General features: G+C 46.8%; 1 protein-coding gene across 1 annotated transcript in view; it reads right to left on the bottom strand.

Moving 5' to 3' along the window:
• NKD1 (NKD inhibitor of WNT signaling pathway 1) overlaps positions 1 to 20,547 on the bottom strand; it is a 96,942-nt gene extending 76,395 nt beyond the window's left edge. Inside the window, exons 1-3 of the mRNA XM_045293807.1 lie at positions 20,494 to 20,547; positions 20,304 to 20,339; positions 19,472 to 19,587 (exon numbers count right to left, since the gene is read on the bottom strand). Coding sequence (XP_045149742.1) covers positions 19,472 to 19,587; positions 20,304 to 20,339; positions 20,494 to 20,518 — 177 coding nt within the window. The 5' untranslated portion in view covers positions 20,519 to 20,547. The remainder of the gene's footprint in view (positions 1 to 19,471; positions 19,588 to 20,303; positions 20,340 to 20,493) is intronic.
• Positions 20,548 to 20,580: the final 33 nt, after the last annotated feature.

Here is a 20,580-nt window from a genome sequence, read left to right as displayed (position 1 = left end):
GTTTCTGGTAAGGAAAGAAATGACAAAAGAGTTTGAGGGAAGGGAGGGAGAGTTCCAAGAAAACTTTTCCTTATTGGATCTGCTTCCAGACAATCTTGGAGGTACTATTGATTAATCATAATAGTAGTTGTTACAAAGCCTCTGGTTTACAGGCCACGTAGATTCATAGGCATGACTTTACAGAATTCATACAATTGTTCCAAGAAGGTGGACCAAATGGCAATCCCCTTTTATAGACAGAGAAACCCAGCTATGGCATCAAGGAAGGGATGAGAAAGCTGTCCCCCTACACCCTGTCTTCCAGGCAGCCCTAAGTGACATGGGGCTGAAGAAAAACCTCTGGTCATTTCCAAAATATTCAAGACAGAAGCAACTTAAAAGTGCCTGAGTCCAATCACCATTGCCTCTCACTGACTCTGATATATAGATAAGATAGTCGGGACCCAGAGGAGGAAGAGATTTGTCCATCGAATATAGCCTCATTTTTCTCCTGAGCAGCAATTGTGGGTTGGAACCACCAACCTTGCAGTTAGCAGTCCAACACCTACCCAATAGTGCCACGGGGCCCCCTAGTACCCAGAACTCTTGCCTCTTCATACTGGCTACAAGGTTCTGTGTCTTTTATTTGGAGTATCCCCATCACGTTTTTACTACTGGAATGATGCCCTTCTTCATCTTTGGAACTGCAAGGTTAGTGGTTCAAAACTACCAGCCACTCCTTCAGAGAAAGATGAAGCTCTCTGCTCCTTAAAGCTTTACAGCCTCAGAAACTCCATAGAAGGTCGTTGTTAGTTGGAATTGACTCAGTGGCAGTGAGTTGGGTTTGGTGTTGGTTTATGGGCCTCAGCATAAAGTCCATGTGCACAACAATATGTAAGAAATGTTCAAGTTCAATCCTCCAAGTGGTGGAAAGCACCCATCACTCAGCCACAAGCCATATTGCCAGAGGAACTTCCCTAAATATTTACCAGAAGGATGTAGGCACTAGGACTCCATTCTGTAAACTTGGATGCCATTCCCAAACTAAAATGATAGATTTCACAAAGCTCAAGGTAAACGCTCCCTCATATTCTCAATAAACAGGAGTGGGAAAGAGAAGGAAATAAGTCAGCCCTCTCTAAGCGGCGAACTTAAAAGGGAGTACGGTCAGAAGCCAGAAGGGAGCCATGACGCCACAGCCTTATCAGACACATGGTTGCTCCCAACACAAACAACATGCTTCTTCCACTGTGAAAGACAGAGAGAAAAAAAAAGAGGAAGAAAGAAGAAAGTTCTATTTTATAAAGCTCAAAACCATGCTCCTTGGGGAGAATCAAGCCAATTTTCTCTAGTGGAGAACAGACCCTTCCATGACTCGAGCTCAAAGGCAGCCCATGAATCTCAAACTTGTCCAGGCTGTCCCAAAGTCAAACACCCCACTGAGCAATCAGAGCAGAAGTCTTTACTTAGGGCTCAGTGCAGACTCCCATTATACCCCAATTAAGAAACCTCCAGAGATAAGTAAAGAGTGCGTTCAGGCATGTTGATGAAGAATGCCAATACCGTGAACGGAGAAAGCAAGTGAACTGAGTCTCAATACCGTGAACGGAGAAAGCAAGTCCCCTGGGTGTTGGTCTTGTTGTTGGTTGCTATTGAGTCGATTCCAACTCACAGGGAGGACATATGTGAGAGCAGAACTGCTCCAGAGGGTTCTCAAACTTGCGACCTTTTGGAAGCAGCACATGAGGTTTATCTTCCCAAAAGTAACTGAGTTCAAACTGCGAACTGCCACCCTTTGAGTACAGTTCAGACAAATACGGAACTGTCTGTGCCACCACCCAACGACTCCTGATGCTTGACATCAGTGATTGATTTCCTTCAATCATAGCAAGCCCAAAAGGTGGGTATGGAAATTGAGGCTGAGAGAAGGGAGTCTACAGCCAGTAGATGGCTAAGCCAGCCCTACACCTTATTGGGCTGTACACGCTAGTACATCACTCACATTGATTCCTCCTGCAGACACTTGATCCCAGTTAAAAACCTAATTCACGCCACTACCCCCATTCTCTGTTCAGCACCTTTAGGCTTCCATGTACCTGTTAAATAGACCCAAGCCTTCCACGGAGGGATAAAAGAAAGCCTCTCCACCTCTCTGAAGGATAGGTGAATGTTCAGGATCTCCTACCAGTTCAGGCCACCCATCTCCAACACCAGAAATGCAAGACCAGTCTCTCCACCGGTCCATCCGAGCAGCAGGCTTCCTAGCATAATATTTTCCTCCCATAGAACGTGAGATTAAAGGTTTCTTTGCTCCTTTCCTGAAATAACTGGCTCTCTCCATCAAGCAAACATATGCCCAGTAAAACTTAGTAATTCTTATGAAGTTCCTTTTCTGAAAATGAAAAATCTTGGAGAGTAAAATATGGCAGGGGCAGACTTTATGACAAGCTCATCTCTACCCCAAACCGTCCCTGCTCACCACTGGGAATAATTTGCTATGAACCACAGGGACTTTGTACCTTAATACATTCAAACTAAAGCACCCATTTGCATTTCTACCAAAAATATCCGGCACCCCAGGCCTAGTGTCCAGTCAGGTTGGCAGCAGAATCACTGGCTGGGATGCAGGGCCAGGAAAGGGCTCTCTGGAGACTGGGGACCTCCTCAAGTGGGCCTGATTCACAAGTGAGCAGGCAGGTGGTGCACTGTAAAATCTAAATACCAGGTGTCCTTTGATCAGAGTATAGAGGGACTCCGAACTCATGCACAGGGACACCAAGATGTTACATAATCTATCAACTGGAGGAAAGGGTGGAGTCTGGCCTGTCATGACCTCATTTGGAGACACTATGGAGATAGATAGCTCATTGGAAGCAAGACACATACACTCTCTGCTTCGACATTCCTGATGACAAGCCACATGGAGCTATGCTGAATAAGCCAGAGCCCTGGTGCTGGAGAAGCCAGAGCCCTAGTGCTGGAGAAGCCACCTGGAGACCCACACCAGCCCAGAGATGCTTCCACTGCCACTGGATTCACAAGACTTTCCACCCTTTGGCCTGTGATCTTCCTGCATTCAGCATCATTACATGTGTTGCGTGAATCTGATGAGGAATTTATAGATTGGTATCGGACACATGGGCTAATATCAGATTTATGGACTTGATCTCGACTGGGTTAGGATGTTTTCTTAATATAAAATTCCTCTTTATATAAAACTCTTTATTTATACACATATGAGTGTCTATGAGTTTGTTTCTCTAGTCTACCTGGACTAACACACTGGGAAGCCACCAAGACCTTTCCAGACCTCCGTTTCTCTCTCTGTAAAAGGAGCTGAATCACCCCAAAGGACCTCCAGCGAGTTGACAGTTCTTAGCCACTGAGCTCCTCTGAGGAGCTGGTCTAGGCCCTGGGAGAGGTGGCGAGAGACGGAGGAGGGTTTGTAGGAAATGTGCCAGGACATGGCAGCAGCTCGAGAACACTTACTGGGCTAATGAGTGTGTTTGTTGGGTGCTTATTACATAATGCCACAGGTGATAGTCTTTTCCCGTCAAACCCAAACCAGGCCCACTGCTGGTGGGTCAACTGTGGCTCATAGTGACCCTATGATGCATCAGTTCTCAAACTTATCTGACTCATTTCCTGCCTTTTCAGAAAAAAAAATTACTCAGTGCCCTCCTGGCAATGAAAACTTTTGTACTATAGCCCATAATCCACAGCAAAGTGTAGGAGTTTGCTTTCGCAGCCCCTCCCCCTGAGCTTCCAGGCCCCCCGGGGGGTGGTATTGCCCTCTTTGGGAAACACTGCTAGGGTTTCTGAGGCTGTGACTTTTTACTTTTTAATTGGCATGTTCTTCACATATTATACAATTCAGTCATTCGATCAGATTAAGAAGATTTACGTAATCATCAGCACAATCAATGTCAGAGCATCATCTCTCATTCTCATGCTGTTAGTTCTCCATTCTCCCTCATCCTCCCCTGCCATGCCCCTGTCCAGTCAATGTCTCTACAGATCTATCTATCCTGGATTTCATATACAGGAAATCATGCGAAAAACAAATGGGAAGCAAACAAACAAAAACCAACAATGGCTAGACAAAACATAGAAAAAATTCCATCAAAGAGAAAGGAGAAAATATTAAAAACTGAAACAACTTTAAAATGGGTCAAAAGGGGAAGATCAAGTGATAAGCTATTACATTTCAATCTAACTACATAATCAACTTTATAATGTTCTCTGTTTGATAGCAAAGATAGTCAACTCTCTTGATTACGGTCAGAAGGGATTCACCAGAAAAGTGCAAATAGATTTTGGGCTTCCATGGTCCCCCATAGCTTTCTGAAAGCTAGATGTTCACAATTTAAACTCTGATATCATTCCTTCTTTGGATTTGAGTTTTGTTGTTCATAATCCTTGGATCATACAGGCTGCTGTGTCTCTTCCATGTGGATTTCCATGGCTGCTTGTTTTAAGTGAAATTTACATTTCACTTACATGGCTGTTTGTTTTAAGACAAGCCTTTAGGACCTCAGATGTTACTTTTTCTGAGAGTCCGGTACCATCTGATTTCTTCACCGTACTTCGCTATAGCAGCCATATCTTCAGGGATGAGGGCAAGCCTCAAGCAGGGCCATGCCAGAAGACCCAATGGTTCTTAGAACTGGTATTTCTCAGGGAGGTTTGAAATGCTGGCCTTTCAGTAGTCAAGCACAACCTGCTTATACTATCCAAGAACCTGGCAAACCACAGAGCCCTCCATAAATACCGGTGGTTCCAACAGCACCTTTGCCCCCGCCATGATCCCCAGGCCACCTCCTTTCTATTCTAAAATGGCCACATCCCGCCCCAATGGTATGCTGTAATTGGTTTTTGTTTGTTTGCCTCCCAGCATCCCAGAGCCAAGGGAGTGAGTCCTCACTCAAGAAACGCTGAAGGGTCTCAAGGTTTAAAAAGGCAAGGACGCTCCAAATTGTGACACCAGGAAATGGTCTCTGACCCATCCACCTAAAAGGAAGCTCACCATCCTTCTCATCATTGACTTTTGCCAGCTGCTCCTCCGGGCTAATTAAAAAACAAATAAACCACGAAAGGCTCCAAGGTAGGGTGTAAACAGTTTTTCCTGAGAAAGAGAGTTTTTTCCCACCACCGCCTACCACCTCGCACAAATAATTTCTTCAACCTCACAGCCTCCTCCCTGGCTCCCCCTGCCCTCCAGAGGGGTTTAGCACAATGCCTACAGAACTAGATCTTCTTCTCTAAGAGTCCAGAGCTAGTCTTCATAATGGGGTAGCCACTATCTTCATGTAGCTATTTAAATTTACTAAGTAAAATGAGATAAAGTCTAAAATTCACTTCCTCCGTTGCACTAACCAGATTTGAAGTGCCCGGCATTCACAAGTAGCTAAGGGTGACTAAATTGAATGGTGCAAGCTAGACATTTCAATCATCACTGAAGCTTCTACTGGACAGCATGGTCGAGAGGGTCTTTGACCATCCTCTTCCTTCGAGTTATAAAAAGAGGGGCTTGGCAGTACTTCAACAAGGGGCCAGGTGTCAACAATTGTCAGTAAAGTTCTAAATGAACTTGTAGGTTGAAGTAACTATAAAAGCCAAACTCACTCACTACCGTGGAGTCAATGCTGACTCATAGCACCCCCTGAGGCACTCTGAGACTATAACTGGGTAGGGGAATAGCAAGCCCAGTCTTCCTCCTGCCGAGCTGCTAATGGTTTCAAACTGCCGACCATGCGATCATAGGCCAAGGCGAGAGCCATGAGGAAATGGGGAAAGGGAGACAGAAACATTGACTGAAAGCTTGTCATGAGCCCGGAGTTAGGCTGTTGCCCCAGGGGCCACTTGTTGGATCCTCAAGATTCTGTTAGAGGGGAATGTGACCCCACCTTAGCCCATCCCTCTCTTGCACCCTTTCACTGTGGGCAGTGAGTCTGATTCAGAAGGCTTACAGGAGACCCAAAGAGTTCAAGGGTGGTAAAAATGGATAAATGCTAGACAACTAACCAAGAGACTGGAGATTCACACCCACTCAGAAGCAGTTTGGAATTCTGACTTCCAAGAATCTGGAAAACTCTGTGGAGTGGAGTTCTTTCTGCATGCATGTGTTGCCGTGAGTCAGATTGACTCAATGGCAACTAACAATGACAAAGGTGAGAATCAAGGGCTCTGCATTTGAATAAATGCCCAGAAGGTTTAGAGTTGGTCACCTAGCCACACCTTGATTCCTTCCCAGCCCTAGATCCCCCTGCAGCTCCATTTGCTCTCTTCACTCCTTTCCAGTAACGCTTCTCCTTTAACAAATGGTGACTTGTTGAAACTGTAGAAGTAGAACATGCTCATTAAAAAATAGAAGTGCGTGCAGTACAAAGTGAGAATTCCCCACGCTCGTCCTCTTCCCGTTACTCTAATAGGAGTAGAGCAGCGGTAGTAGTAGTACTATCCTCCTCCACCTTTGACAAAGCATCCTTCGATATTTTCTGTATGCACCTACAAGTATATGTAGATGCTTCAAAAACCAGGATCACTTTATAGATTTATGTTTACTTACATTTTATTCAACTGTATTTGGGGCCGCAGACCTCCTCTGCCAGCCTACGCAGGTCTCACTCAGTCTGGTTTGACCAATTACAGAATGTCCCATGGAATGATGACCCACTGTTTACGGCCCTGTCCCCTATTAATGAACATGCACATTGTCACACATTTTTCATCTTTAAAATAGACAGCTATGAATGTTCCTGGGAGTCTTTCTCTGTCTTCTTACTCCACTAGGACAACTCGTCCCAAACGAGGGCCAACAGAGTCCTAAGTCCAATGGATATCTTTCAGTTCCTTATTTTTATTCAGTACTATCCCTTTTGAGACTATATCCTCTCATGTTGACTGCTTGGACTGATGCAATGGGCGCTATATCCCAGGACTCAGACATACAGAAAGGAAAAGCTCATTAAACAGACAGGAAAGAAATGACAAAAGTTGGTATCAAAATGAATCTGGGACTTACCCTTAAATATAGAATGTTAAAATAAGGAAAGAGAATAAATGAAAATTCAAGCCTTGAGTTGAAATAATGAAGGACTCTGGGGAAAATATCAAGCTGATGCAAGAAGCATCAAAAGAAGATGGGAGTTAAAAAAAATAAAAAAATTAAAAATTAAAAAAAGAAGATGGGAGTAATATACAGAATTACTATTAAACAACCCCCCCCCAAAAAAAAAAACAGGTCGATATTCAACCATTTCAATAGGTAGCATATGATCGAGAAGCAATGGTACTGAAAGACGACGCCCAAGCTGTACTGAAGGTATTAGTGAAAAACAAGAATGCAGGAATTGATGGAGTACCAGTTGAAGTATTTCAACAAATGGATGCAGCACTGGAACCACTTGCTAGACTATGGCAAGAACTGTGAGTGAACACTACCTGCCCTACCTACTAGACAAGATCCATATTCGTCTCTATTGACCGTGGCAACACATTCAGCTGTGTGAATCATAACATACTATGGAAAACATTTGAAAGAATGGGGATTTCAGAACACCCAGTTGTGCTCATGCTACACCTACACATACATAGGTCATGAGGCAGTTGTTCAAATAGCACATGGGGATGCTGCAAGATGTAATATTGGGAAAGGTGTGTAAGGGTTGTATCTTTTCACCATACTTATTCTATCTGGATCCTGAACCTGGTGGTGCCGGAGAGTAAATTTTGGAATGCTGACCACAGAGTGGGCAGTTCAAAACCACAGCCATGCCACAGGATAAAGATGAGGCGATCTGCTCCCGTACTGATCTATAGCCTTGGAAACCCAATATAGGGTTGCTTTTTGGAGTTGGAAATGAATTGATGGCAGTGGGTCTGGCTTTCGTTTGGGGAGCCTACAAGCACAGCACACCAAGACAGGAGGCCTAGGCCCAGGACTGGTCGGGTCTGTGCTCCTTTTGACTTCCCAGGGCAGGAGAGCAAGGTTTGAATGTCCACTAAAAGGCATCTTGGTTTCTCTTTTAAAATCAATTTAAATGACCTTGGGGGAGAAAGTCAAAACTAAGGTAGTTCAGGTCAAAAACAGCCCCATAATAAAGTTCCTTCTGCAAACCAGTCTTGGAACAGGCACACCAACCCTAACCAACACCTCAAACCCCCTCCGTGGAGTCACTGGAAGCCAAACCCTCTCTGTGAGGCACCTGCCAGCACCAGCACGCATGGCTTTTTGAAATTAGAAAAAACATCCTCAGCCAGAACCCATTTGAAAGAGCCTCCCCCTGTGCTATCCCTTGGTGTGTGGATATGTTCATCTTGCAAATAAGAGCTCTTTATAGTCTGCCCACCCCCTTCCGTTACCCAGCTCCGGGCTGAGCCAGGGCAGCAAGCCAGCCAATCAACTCCAGCTGGGCATCTTTTTGTGCCTGAGAGGTCCTCCACCCCCCACCTCACCCCCCATCCAGCTACAGAGGAGAGGAGCTGAGGTTCACAGACCTCAATAACCCTTCATGGAAGATGTACAGTGGACAAGAATTCCAAATGGGTCACAACATATAACACTCCTATACACACACACACCCTCTCTTTCAGCTAAACCATAGCTTTCTGACCTTATCGCTTAAAGATTAGAGTCTGATATCAAGACAGACTCCCAGAAGTGGGCTGAAGACCTTCTATGCACCAGTTATGCCCCCTCGCCTTCCATTTCTCGTTATACCTTTCAGCACCTGGATACCTCCTGCTTATTGTTTGAATCACAGTAACTTAAACACCACTCCCCAATCCTCCTTCTCAAAATTCCTACATCCTCCCATGTCCCCTATGGTTACCCTAACATACCACACCTAAAGAGATAGCTGAATGATCACGAGCAAAATATATCAAGAGGCTGCAGGAAGAGACATACCTGCTTTATTTTACCTAGTGTGCCACTCCAGGAGGTGGGAACTATCAAATCTACCATTTTAAACTATCACATTTCCATTTCACAGATTTGGAAACTGAGAATCAGAGATGAGTTTTCACTTGGTCCGAGGCACCTTGCCTGGGGAGAGGTGAGACGGGGATTTAGAACCAGGAAGTCTGATGCTGGAGCTCTAAACCAGTCTTCTGGCATCTACATGCACCTGTGCTGCTCCCCAATAGAAAGTGGTGTTTGGCTGCTTACTGAACAGCTGGCATTTTGAACCCACCCAGACTCCAAAACCAAAGCAAATGCCCACTCACAGCGACCCCATAGGCAGGGTCGACCTGCGCCTGTGAGTTTCTGAGACTGGAACTCTTTCCTGGAGGAGCAAGACCCACCTTTCTCCCCTGTGAAGGCCTAGAAAATCCTCCAAGGCATTTACACTGTGTCACACAGGGACACCGTGAGACAAAAAGTCAACTCAGTGGCACCTTAGAGCGAAACAAAACATTGGCAATCACCGCCAGGGACTAGAAGCCAAACCCGGCATACGGAAGTGTTTTCCTCGGTCCATTAGAATTGGAAAATTTGCACATAAAAATCCACATTGCTCAGTTCTCTTAATGATCAGATGATAGTGCAAGGGTGGAGCCCCACTCCAACATGACAACAGTTGACTTGGACAGAGTGGCGCTGCTCCCTTGAGACAGGAAGTGTGCTCTGCTCTCCAGTACACAAGAGCTCACCCCCTCCCACCTATTCCCAACTCAGGCTGCTGTGTTTCCTTGACATGACTCCTTTGGTCCATGTAGCTCTTTGGGTTTCAGTATTCTCATCCTTCAAAGTCCCACGCACCTGCGGCCTCCTTCAAAACGTCCTTCTCAGATCTCCATAGCCCTGTGCTCAGAACTCTAAAGACTAACTTTTAATCAGCACCTACCACATGCTGGACAGTTGAAGTATTTTCCAATTCGTGTGTTTAAAACCACCTTACAGTGGTTTGCTATGAAGACACGAAGGTAAATATTTAATTATTCATTTTCATCCCCTTTCCCCACCCAATCTCTGGCCTTCTCTGTGCTCCTCTGTGCCCCTGGAAGCCAACCACCATGGACCAATTCACTGAGCTTTCCTATCCTCTGGCTTCCAGATTCAGCACCAGCCGAAAACTGGAGGCTAGAGTCATGGAGATTAGCTGTGGCTTCTGTCCCGCCACCTTCCTCCTCTGCTGCAGCTCGTATAGGGATCCACCAGCATGTCCTCCTCTGACACAAGAGTGGTAACAACTTCCCACTGTTGCTAGCCTCTAGGTGCCTCAACACCCTGTGTGGGTTCCAGTAAACCTATCCGTACCTCTGGGAATTTTTCCCTTCATTGGAATCTCTTTGTTTAAACTCGCTGGAGTCGATCTGCTTTTGGACTCAGGATGTCCGGCTTTTAAACCACCACCAAGTACTGTCTTACATCCTATTTTTACTTCTCCTGCTCCCTCATTCACCAGCAGTCTCCATAAGACTGGCCCTCCAAGAACCACGCACTGTGCTGGCCCAGAGAAGACGTTCCAGAATCACTCCCTGATCCCGCAGAACACAAGTACAGGAAGGCTCTTTTTCCCTTCAAGTATTGTTACAACAAAAGGCCTGTTTGCACACTCCTCCTTAGCCTACACTCCCTCTGATCACGGAGTATAACATCTCTGTCCCGCTAGCCCCTCACATAGGGCCTCACTCTTGTCCTCACTCTGGACAAGACCATGCCCCTTAAGAAGACAGTGAAGGCCTGCCAGACCCAAGCTGTAACCCTTTTCCAGGGCTCAGAGGTACCAAAGGAATCTCCATCAGCAGCTCAGACAACCTGCAGGGCTTTCTCAAGCTGCTTGCCCATCTACTCAAACAATCACACTAGCAGTATGCTCTCCCTCCTAGTCTTGTTCACTGATAATACCCCTTCCCCATTCACCCTTAGGGGTTTCAGTGTAAACCCCATCTCCCCCAGACCACCTCTGACCCTAGATCAGTTGGTACTCCCTGCTGTATATTCTCAAGTTCCCAAAAGCATTCTCTAATATTCCCTTGGCATGATCTTCAATGCTTAGTACATATATTTCCAAACTATGTGTCAATTTATATATGAATATCAGTGAAAAGTTTAAAATAAGATATTACTAAGTGAAGTTAGAGTATTTTTAAAGGTACTTTATCATGACAAAAGAAGATTTAGTTTCATACAAAAAAAACTAAGTAGCATGCAATCTAGCAATATAATCATACTTACAAATCATACATTGTCTGAGAAAAGAATGATCAGCTGAATTGATACCGCAAAAGCACTTGATAAAATTCGATAACTAATCCTGATTTTGTAAACCCTAGCAAGCTTCCTAGGCACTAAGGAACGCTTTCTTACCCAAACAAAGAGCAAGCGTCATACCTAGTAGTTACTGCATAGTCCAAACAACTCAAAAAATGGACTGCCATTAGGTTGAACTAAATCACGGCTACTCTACAGGTCGAGTAGAACTGCCTTTTGGGTGTTCTAAGACTATTAGTCTTTATGGGAGCAGAGAGCTGTGTTTCCCTCCCACAGAGGGGCTGATGGGTTTGAACTGTGATCTTGCAGTCACCGGTCTAACACAGCACCCACGATGCTGTCCTAGTCACTGTGCTTTGCATACTGTAGGCACTCAAATGTTTGTGGAGTGACTAAGTACCAAGATAGGTCTGGACCCCAATACATGCTCTCAAACCACGCAGTAGTTCTCCGTCAAGGCACACATCACGATGGAAATTGTTCATTTTCATTTTTAAATTATTTCTCTTTCCCAACTAGATTTTAAGCTCCATGAGGACAAAGCCTGTGCTCTATTCAGAGTAAATGGGTGCCTGGCCGAAAGGCGGCATTGGGTGTTGCACAGCTGCATGAACGTCTTGAATAGAATGCATTCACCAGAAAGCTGCTTCATTATTATGAATGACTTTATCCTACTGCTTAGCTAAAAAAACCCAAACCAGAAAAAGGTGAGTCCTCAGATGGTGCTATACCAATGGAAATCCACCCAGGATCCTGGAGCCCTTTGGAAGGTGTTAGTCACATACAAGGCCACCTACACATACCACTGTCCAAGTCACTGAACTAGTAAGAGGGGTCAATCCCAGATCAATTCTTGAAGACCCTCTAAAACTAACAAACAAACATATACCCGGGTACACTTTGGTGGACAGAGCCATGCTAGCCAGTGTGTGCCGTGTGTTTTTCTGAGGCAAGGGGGGTGGGGGAGGTAGGGACAGGGGCAGGAGGGGGCGGGGCGGGGGGCATCTTCAGACTTTCCTTGCAGTCTCATGACTGCAGCCCACATGGAAAAACAACTCCCTCTACTTTCCTGGGAAGTTCTCAAATAATTACTTATGTCGCTGGATGTACTTGTTTGGAAAAGGCTCTCCTCCACACCTGGACTTGGCCGGAGCAGGAGCCTCACTAGGCCTGCCCTTTGGGAATGATCAGGCTTTTCCTCCGGCTCCTAAAGGACCTCAGTCCTTCTTCATGCGGACAGTCTGAAGCCGACCATGGAGAAGCAGGCAGCTTCCCAGGAAAAACGAAGCAGGGGAACATCAAAGACCTCCCTCCAGGTTACACAGCCAAGGCTTTCCGCTCTCTCTGGGGTTCCTTCCAGGCTCTTCTGGGTCCCTGCCTCCGTCCTCCTTCCGATGGCAAGCAGATACTTTGTTGGTGAGAGTCTGCAGTTGTTCCTTCCGCAGAAGAGAGGAGGAGGTAAGGAAAGTGGGAGGAAGAGAAAGGATGTCTCGGAGAAACAAGAGCCACATAATGAACACGTGTGAGGGAGAGAGAAAGCACTTGGGGAGGCAGCCAGAAGTGCCTGCTCGGGAATGCAACAGGCACCCTAAAAACTGGAGAAGCTTCTAAACCGGAGCATGTTGTGAATCCACAGCCTGGCAGTGAGGCTGAAATAACAGGAACACCAGGGCGGAGAGAGTTCTAGGGCACCTGACCCACCGGGCCTCAGATCTCCTCCAGAGACCACTGCCCTAGGCCCTTGACCAGAAGGCCACTTCCTACGTGGCCTTCTCTGACAGATCTGGTAAACAGAGGCAAAGAACCCTTTCCTCTTAGCCATCGGCTCACAACAACTCTGGAACAGGCTAAGTCCTCTCTGGGATCGACCTGTCACTGCCTTTTGCCCCCAGGCCTTGAGGAGTCCTACTCTGCCCTTAAGCAGCTGATCTATCCCTCCTGCACTCCACACTGCACCCATTGCTTGTCTCCTGGCCCTCCAGCAACCCTCCTCCTCCCACAGACAGGGAGGCTATAAGCCCACTCAAACGCTAGGAGAGTGCCCCCAAGTGTCTAAATATGAAGCTCCACATTCATCAGCTTCCAGGACCATGCTGGAAGTATCACACTGACTGCCCACCCTGCTCTACACACCTGCTCACCGAGACAAGTAGTTGAAATATGCCAATAGCAGCTGTCCGGGCTTTGCAGAAAGACTGGGCACAGGGGAACCGATTACAGGGATACACATATAACTTCCTCCCTGGGGGATGGACAACAGAAAAGTGGGTGAAGGGAGACGTCGGATGGTGTAAGATATGACAAAATAATAATTTATAAATTATCAAGGTTTCATGAGGGAGGGGGAACAGGGAGAGGGGGAAATAAGGAGCTGACTGCAGGGGCTTAAGTGGAGAGCAAATGTTTTGAGAATGATGAGGGCAACGAATATACAAGTGTGCTTTACACAATTGAAGTATGTATGGATTGTGATAAGAGTTGTATGCGCCCCAAATAAAATGATTGGGAAAAAAAAGACTGGGGCACCAAGGAACATTTCCACACTTTCAGTCTCCACTTCATCTGTGTCCAAAGGACTGCATAGCCATTTGGAGTCCACTGACCTTTCTCCAACTCCTGGCCCAGGGTCTACATGGAGACCTCCTGGCAAACCCAATCACCACCAATTTTCTATGAACAGGCAAAAGCCTGGAACTTCACATTGGTCATACCTACACAAGTCATTCCCTCTTCCCACATATTCTTCCTCCTTATCTTCCAGTTTTTGCTTCAAGACCGCTTCCACAGCCCTTTGATTCTCTAGCACACCTGCCTCGCCACCTTCCCACCTTCACAACACTTCTCACAAGCATGGTTGGAGTTAGCTGCCACGGAGTCAATGCCAACACAAGGCAACCTCATGTGTGCAGAGCAGAATTGCTCTGTAGTTTGCAAACTGTCATCTTTCAGAAGCAGGTCACCACACCCATCTTCCAAGGTGCCTCTGGTTGGTTCAGTCCACCAACTCAGTTTAACAATCTGCACCACTCATAGTTTATTAATGGACCTGTTTATAAATATTATTGGTTTCTCCTTTCTTAGACTACAAGCTACTGGAAATCAGGGATCACATCTCTTTCATTCTCTACCATGTCCTCAGTACCTGCCAAAACTAGGGAATTAATTTTAATAGTGGACTGCCACAACTAGGGAATTAATTTTAATAGTGGAATGGCTGTAGGTAAAGGCCTAACTCCACTCAGGCCAGTAGGAAATGAGAAAGAGAAAATTCTTAAGCAGGAATAAAAGGAGACAAGCCAGCTGGGGAGAAGATGTGGAGGAGAGGCACAAAGAATGGCCTCCTTGATCTTCTATTCATTCAACATGTCTATCATTTGCCCTAGGGATACCACAGTGAAGAAGTTTAACTCAGAAAGTAATTCTTGTATCGCTCAATGATCCAGCCTTGATGTTTTAAATGCCTAAGGGGACAGTCTGATTCCTCGGTGATGCTTGAGCTTCCTGGTACAAAGAACTTCTTTAAAGGAAGATCACTCTGTCATCCACATTCCATCCCCATGTCTAACATCCTCACTAGGTGAGGGGATAAAAAGTTCCCCAAGATCTAGGACTCTATATAAAATGATATAGTTCCCTCCCAGTTAACAGCTTCCTAGATTTACAATATCCTTATAAGATTTGACAGTAGATGGGTGCTTCCTGAAATCTAGGGAACAGATAGAACATGCATGCAGGCCTCACTCTGGAGGAAGCAGCCTACTTTTCAAAGAATAAAGTCTTGGAGAGTGGACAAGAGACTCCTAGAAGCATCTACCAGTGACCACTTCACAGAGATGAATGAAGGCACTCGGAATAGGATGCCCTTGCCTTCCACCAACAAAGAACCCAGGCTTACTGGAAACCAGAAGCTCCACCTGGCCTTCTGCCCCATTTCAGTTTTCTCCATCTCTCCTTCCCAGTCCCCAGGGATAGAGCAAGTCAGAATGCTAGGCTGGCCCAAGGTACCAATAGGAAGAGAAGATACTCCAGGCTGCCAATGAGAGAAAGCCTAAATGCCTCAACCTCAGGTGCTCCTCTAACCTCAAAGCAAACCATCTTTTAATTCTGAAATACCAAAGATCTAATTTATGCTTACATCAAATGTCGAGTTTACTTCCCAGCACATAGCTTTGAAACCACGTAAGGAGACCTAACACTTTCCATATGGTGAAGACATGGGGCCTTTCCACTGTGGCAACTGGTACCATTCAAGAGTTATCCCCCTGGAATCCAGCACTGTGCCAGCAGTTAGGCCAGCCTCCAATCTCATCACCTAGCCTAAGTCCACGGGGACTCCAACTGAGCCTGCACCTTCCTAAGCTCCCCCAAATATCAGATGTGCCAGGTACCACATAATCAAGTTACCAAACCGCTTGGCAGCTGTCTTTGATCCAGAGACAGGTTTGCCTGGCCAAGGCTTTCAGCCTATTTCTTCGTGCAGCTCTGCTATAAAAGAGGATCAAATTGGAGGGCGGTGAGGGGGTTGCTTTAAATAATACCCTTTCCTGTATGTATACAGATGCACATGTCTATCCCCATCTCTGTGTCCACTCTGCTAACCAGTCCGTCCTTCATATTGTTGTTTGTTTGTTTGTTTGACCCATCGTATTTTCCATGCCCTGTATTTCACTTGGTTTTCTTTCATGACTGTCTGCTTCTGCTTCATGTGTCCAATATTCTCTTTCATCTCGATAAGGTTTTTATGCTTATTTTCACTTCAACTTCTGGTTCATGTTCATTGTTGTCCGGCACATAAACTGTTCCGTTTGTTGCCTTTTATGTTGTTGCTAGGTGCTGTCGAGTTGAGTTCAGCTCATAGTAACTCCCTGTGATAGCGCAGAACCGTCGTTTTCTAGGCCATGATCTTCCAGGAGCCAATCACGTCAGTCTTTCTCCCACAGAGCAGCCTTTCAGTTAGAGGCAAGCACTGAATCAGGGGGGCTGCTTTTGTCTTTCAAAGTACTCCCCTTCCTCACTATTTTTCTCCTAAGCGTGCATATTCCCCAGGAGTTCCTTGTGTCCACAAGGAAAGAGCAGAAGCTCACACTTCCCTCTGTGCCTGACCTGCTTAGACGCCCACCCCTTCCTATCTCCACCAATCCCTACCAGTCTCTCAGCAAATGTTCCAGCACCATTCTTTACAGGATTTTCCCCCCAACGGTTTTATTGGCACATATTTCACCTATCATACATTTGAACAGGTCAATTGTTCAATCATATCAAGGGGAGGTGTACAATCACCACTACACCTATCTTAGAGCCTCCCTCTTTCCCCCCATGGTCACATCGCCTTCAAACTGAGCTGTGCAATCACTGTCAATTCTAGCGCTTCCTCCTCTGCAGGTTTTAGCCTTTCTGAAGGGTTATGTAGCACAACCCTGCCAAGGAGGCGAATGCTATCGTACCCATTTTACAGATAAGGGATTAAGGCATATCAAAGGGAAGTGGCTATACATGGTGACAAATCTTCCAGGGCAAAAGTTGGCCGCACTTATGTTTGTATGCAGGAGGGTAGCCTTCATTTAATACTCATGTGCTGACTACTTGCCTACCTCTTCAGACCCAAGGGAAGAAGAAGGCAGGAGGGCCACCTCCCACTTCTATTTGCCCCACAACCAGCTCACCCCAAATGCTCACTACTGGTCCATATACCACTTCTCCAGAATGACTTAGCAGGACACAAGGCATTGTCGCACATGGCTTCCTTTCTCCTAGAAAGTGCTCCAGAGAAGAGGAAAAGCACAGTCCACACCAGTCAGTTTGCAACTTTAACGGGTCTACAGGAAGGATTAAAATCATGTAAGTAAAGTATACATACAGGCACTTAATAAATGGCAACTATTACTACAACTGGTGATTTAGTGGTAGAATTCTACCTACCCTTCTTTGCATGAGACCAGGTTCATTTCCTGGTCAATATGGCTCCTGCACAGCTACCACAAGATTAGTATCTGTAAGTGGAGGCATGCATGTTTCTATGTGGGTTTTTTTTTTCTGGTAAAAGAAACACAGGGCTATTAAAACAAAAAATACCCCTACTAGTACACATGAAATGGCCTCAGAGAGCCCAGGCATGCTGCCTGGCACCTTGAAAGACAGCGTATACTTCAGCTCACCTGAACCATCTCCCAGATGAAACACAGGGCCAGGTTTGGGTGATCTTGGGCTAGGGCTGGTAATAATGCAGGTGTTTGGGCCCTATAACAACGACATTCTCTTTAAAACATAGCCTCTCCACTAAATTAGAGCAGTAGAAGTTGTGGAATTGAAGAACATCTTATTGTATATATTTTTGCCACCATTAGAAAAAATAAGTACACAAATAACAATGAGTACAAGGAAAAAGAAAATGTTCTAGAATTGAACATGGTGACAATTGTACAACTCTTCTTGATATGATTGAATTATTGAGTTGTATGCCATATGGAGGAAACACTAATAAAACTGTTAAAAAAAAAAGACATCGCCTCTTTACGCGTCCCGCCCCCCTCCCCCCCCCCCCCAATCCCAACATCTCTGATGTCTGGGTCCATTCTCCAACTGCCCAACAAATGTCACACTAATGGCTCTGTGCCTCACATCTTCAAAAGTGCTTTGAACAAATATTAATGATCCCTCAGCATTTCCCTGAGAGAGGGGGGTGAGGGAAGCAGGGGGCAAGCAAGCACTGGCTCATGCCGTCCCCAGCTGGGGAAAGCAAGGCATCAAGATTCTGTGACTTCATCAAAGCCACTGACTTAAACTGAACCCCACCCCACCCCCACCCTCCCTCCTTTCCTCAATGGCAACTTTTACTGGCTCACATTCCCATTGTGGAGAACACGATGCTTTAATTTAAAATGACAGACTTTTGTTTTCCACTCCCTTTTCCCTTCTCCTTTCCATCCTCCCAAACTGGGTGCCAAGGTGACCCACGAAAACACGCGGCTGACATTTGTTAGGGCTTTGAAGATAAAAGCCAATTGAAGTAAGCCCTCTCGTCTTTAAGATCCCCCGTAGCATGGAGCAAGCTGCCTGACAGTTTAGGAAAGGGAAAAACGAAAAGAGAACAAGGACTACAAGTAATTGTCATGCCGCAAGAATACTTTGTAAAAATAAACAGGCTGAAAACCCCCCAAACTTGATGTATGGAAATCCACTCAGTTGACCTCTGTCTTGAACTGCAAATATATTTGTTCATCAAGCTGAGTTGGATTATTTTCATCGGGTTTTAAATCAAGAAACAGACCAAAAACAACAACTGGCAGGGGAAGGAGAGGAAGTTTATAGATCTGTTTTAAAGGAGCCCCAAGTTTTGCTATTTACTGAGGGGACAGCAGTTCCAATTCTAACCCAAGCAACCGATGGAGAAAAATAAAAAAGAGAAAAGCTTATACAGCAGTGGAATAGGGAAAGAGAAAGGAGTTGATTCCATACAGGCACCAGAATCAACTTTATACATAGCCCCACCTCCCAATACTGGCCCCTGTAGCTGAGCTGCATTCAGCCCAGGTCCCACTGTCCCAAATATATAGACACATCTGAAGCTCCACTCTGTCCTTCCTAAGCTCATGATCAAGAACAAAGAACTAACCAGACCTGAGACGGAGTCTTTTCCTCCTTCAAGTAAAAATTAAATGTCACATCAAAAAGTTGACTCATCCTTTGATTCTTGGCTTCCTCAAGTTCCACGCAGACTGCCCCTGGCAGAGTTCTGGAGCTCACAGGACATCAGTGAACGCCAGTCCCAGACCAGGAACTGGGACTCTCTTACCCACCTGTCACTCCGACTCATTCTATTTCTCACCAAGGAACAATTTGGGGCTTACTCATTTGTTCTATTCCTCCCCACCGAACAATCTGGGGGCCCACTGAGCATAGGCTTAGGAGTGGGGCTCTAAGTCAAGCCTGAGTTTTGTCATCCAGATCATATTTTGCTCTCTAAAAATCTACTTGTCAATTCTGCCCACAAAAACCAAGGTCGAAGTCAGAGCGGTGCTCAGATCTCTGCAGCCCAGGACTTCCCACATCAACTGGACCTGCACCAACTCTCCCCCTAGACTTTTACCCCAGAAGTCCTCAAGGCATGGGAGCGCAGTGCCATGTGGGGCCAGGGGGGTCAGGGCAGCTGGGGAAATAGGTTTGGTCCCAGAAGCTGTACCAGAAAGGGTGCTTTAAAATTACTGGGTGGCTATGGAGACACAACTCTGAAGCTGGAAGGGATGGAAGGATGGGTTGGGGTGTGGACCTTACCCCAGTAGTTGCAGCTGCTCTTGGCTGTCTTGGTCCCACGCCGGCGCAGCGCTTCCTGCCCATCCACTCCTCCAGGCCTTTCCGAGCCCAGGCAGCACTCACCGCGAAGCTGTCACCTGCGATGGGAGGACAAGCAGCCGCTGAGTTTGGTCCCTGAGCAGAAAGTTACTGGAGAGGGGAGGGAGGCAAGACACACAGAATCAAGCAAAGACGTGAAGGGGAGGAGAAGGCCAGGGTTTCGAGCGCTGGGGCAGAAGCTGGGAACATGTGAGTTCAGAGGAAGCTCCAAGAGCAGGAACACAGACGGGAACTGGGACCAGAGGGATAGGGGGCAGGCGAGGGAGTGGGGGAGGACACAGGTAGGAGGGTGTGTGTGTGTGTGTGTGTGTGTGTGTGTGTGTGTGTGTCGAGGGAGTGGGGGTGTACGGGGAGGGAGGTGTCTCCTGGTTTAGGGGTCCAAAGACTGAACGCCGGAGGCCAAGATGCGGAGAGGGCTCAGGGTCAGGCTCTCCAAAGAAGGAGCTGGGAGATGAAAGGAGGCTCGGGGGAGGGCAGGATCTTGAAAGGAGGTATCTGAGAGTCTGAAGAGGGAGCGCGCGCAGGGCATCGAAGCTAGAGGTGGGTAGAGGTTTCGGGTCGGAAGCCGGGTCCCGGGAATGGGACCCCAGGAACAGAGGAGGGGGTCGGCAGGCTGCTCCAGGAGCAGATGTCTGAGACGGGTGGCCGCCTTGGGCAGGTGGTAGCCCTGGTCATCAGATCCTCCGGGAAACGGGGCCATTCCACCCGGCCGTGCCCGTCTGTCCCCAGGCGCCGTGCCCGGCGCGCCGCCTACCTTCTGGGCTCTCCCTGCGCTTGCACACTGCAGCGGCTGCAGGCACGTCGCGGGCCGGGCGCGGGGACAGCGGGGGCCAGAAAGAAAGGAGAGCGAGAGTTAGCATTCGAGGAGGTAAGGGTGGCGGTCGGAAGTGGGGAGGACCCCCCACCCACCCACAACGGCGGGCGCGCGCCGCAGGGACACTGACCCGGCTTGGAGTGAAGTTTTCCCATGCTGGGAGTGCGGCGGGCAGGAGGGCTCCTAAGCCATGAACCTGGCCTAGGGGCTCAGCGGC

This window comes from Echinops telfairi, unplaced genomic scaffold (assembly GCF_000313985.2).
Source record: "Echinops telfairi isolate 266 unplaced genomic scaffold, ASM31398v2 ScPeMD7_2291;HRSCAF=2852, whole genome shotgun sequence".
Classification (NCBI taxonomy): domain Eukaryota; kingdom Metazoa; phylum Chordata; class Mammalia; order Afrosoricida; family Tenrecidae; genus Echinops; species Echinops telfairi.
The sequence above is the reverse complement of the archived record's forward strand: the minus strand, read 5'-3'. Positions and strand labels throughout refer to the sequence as shown.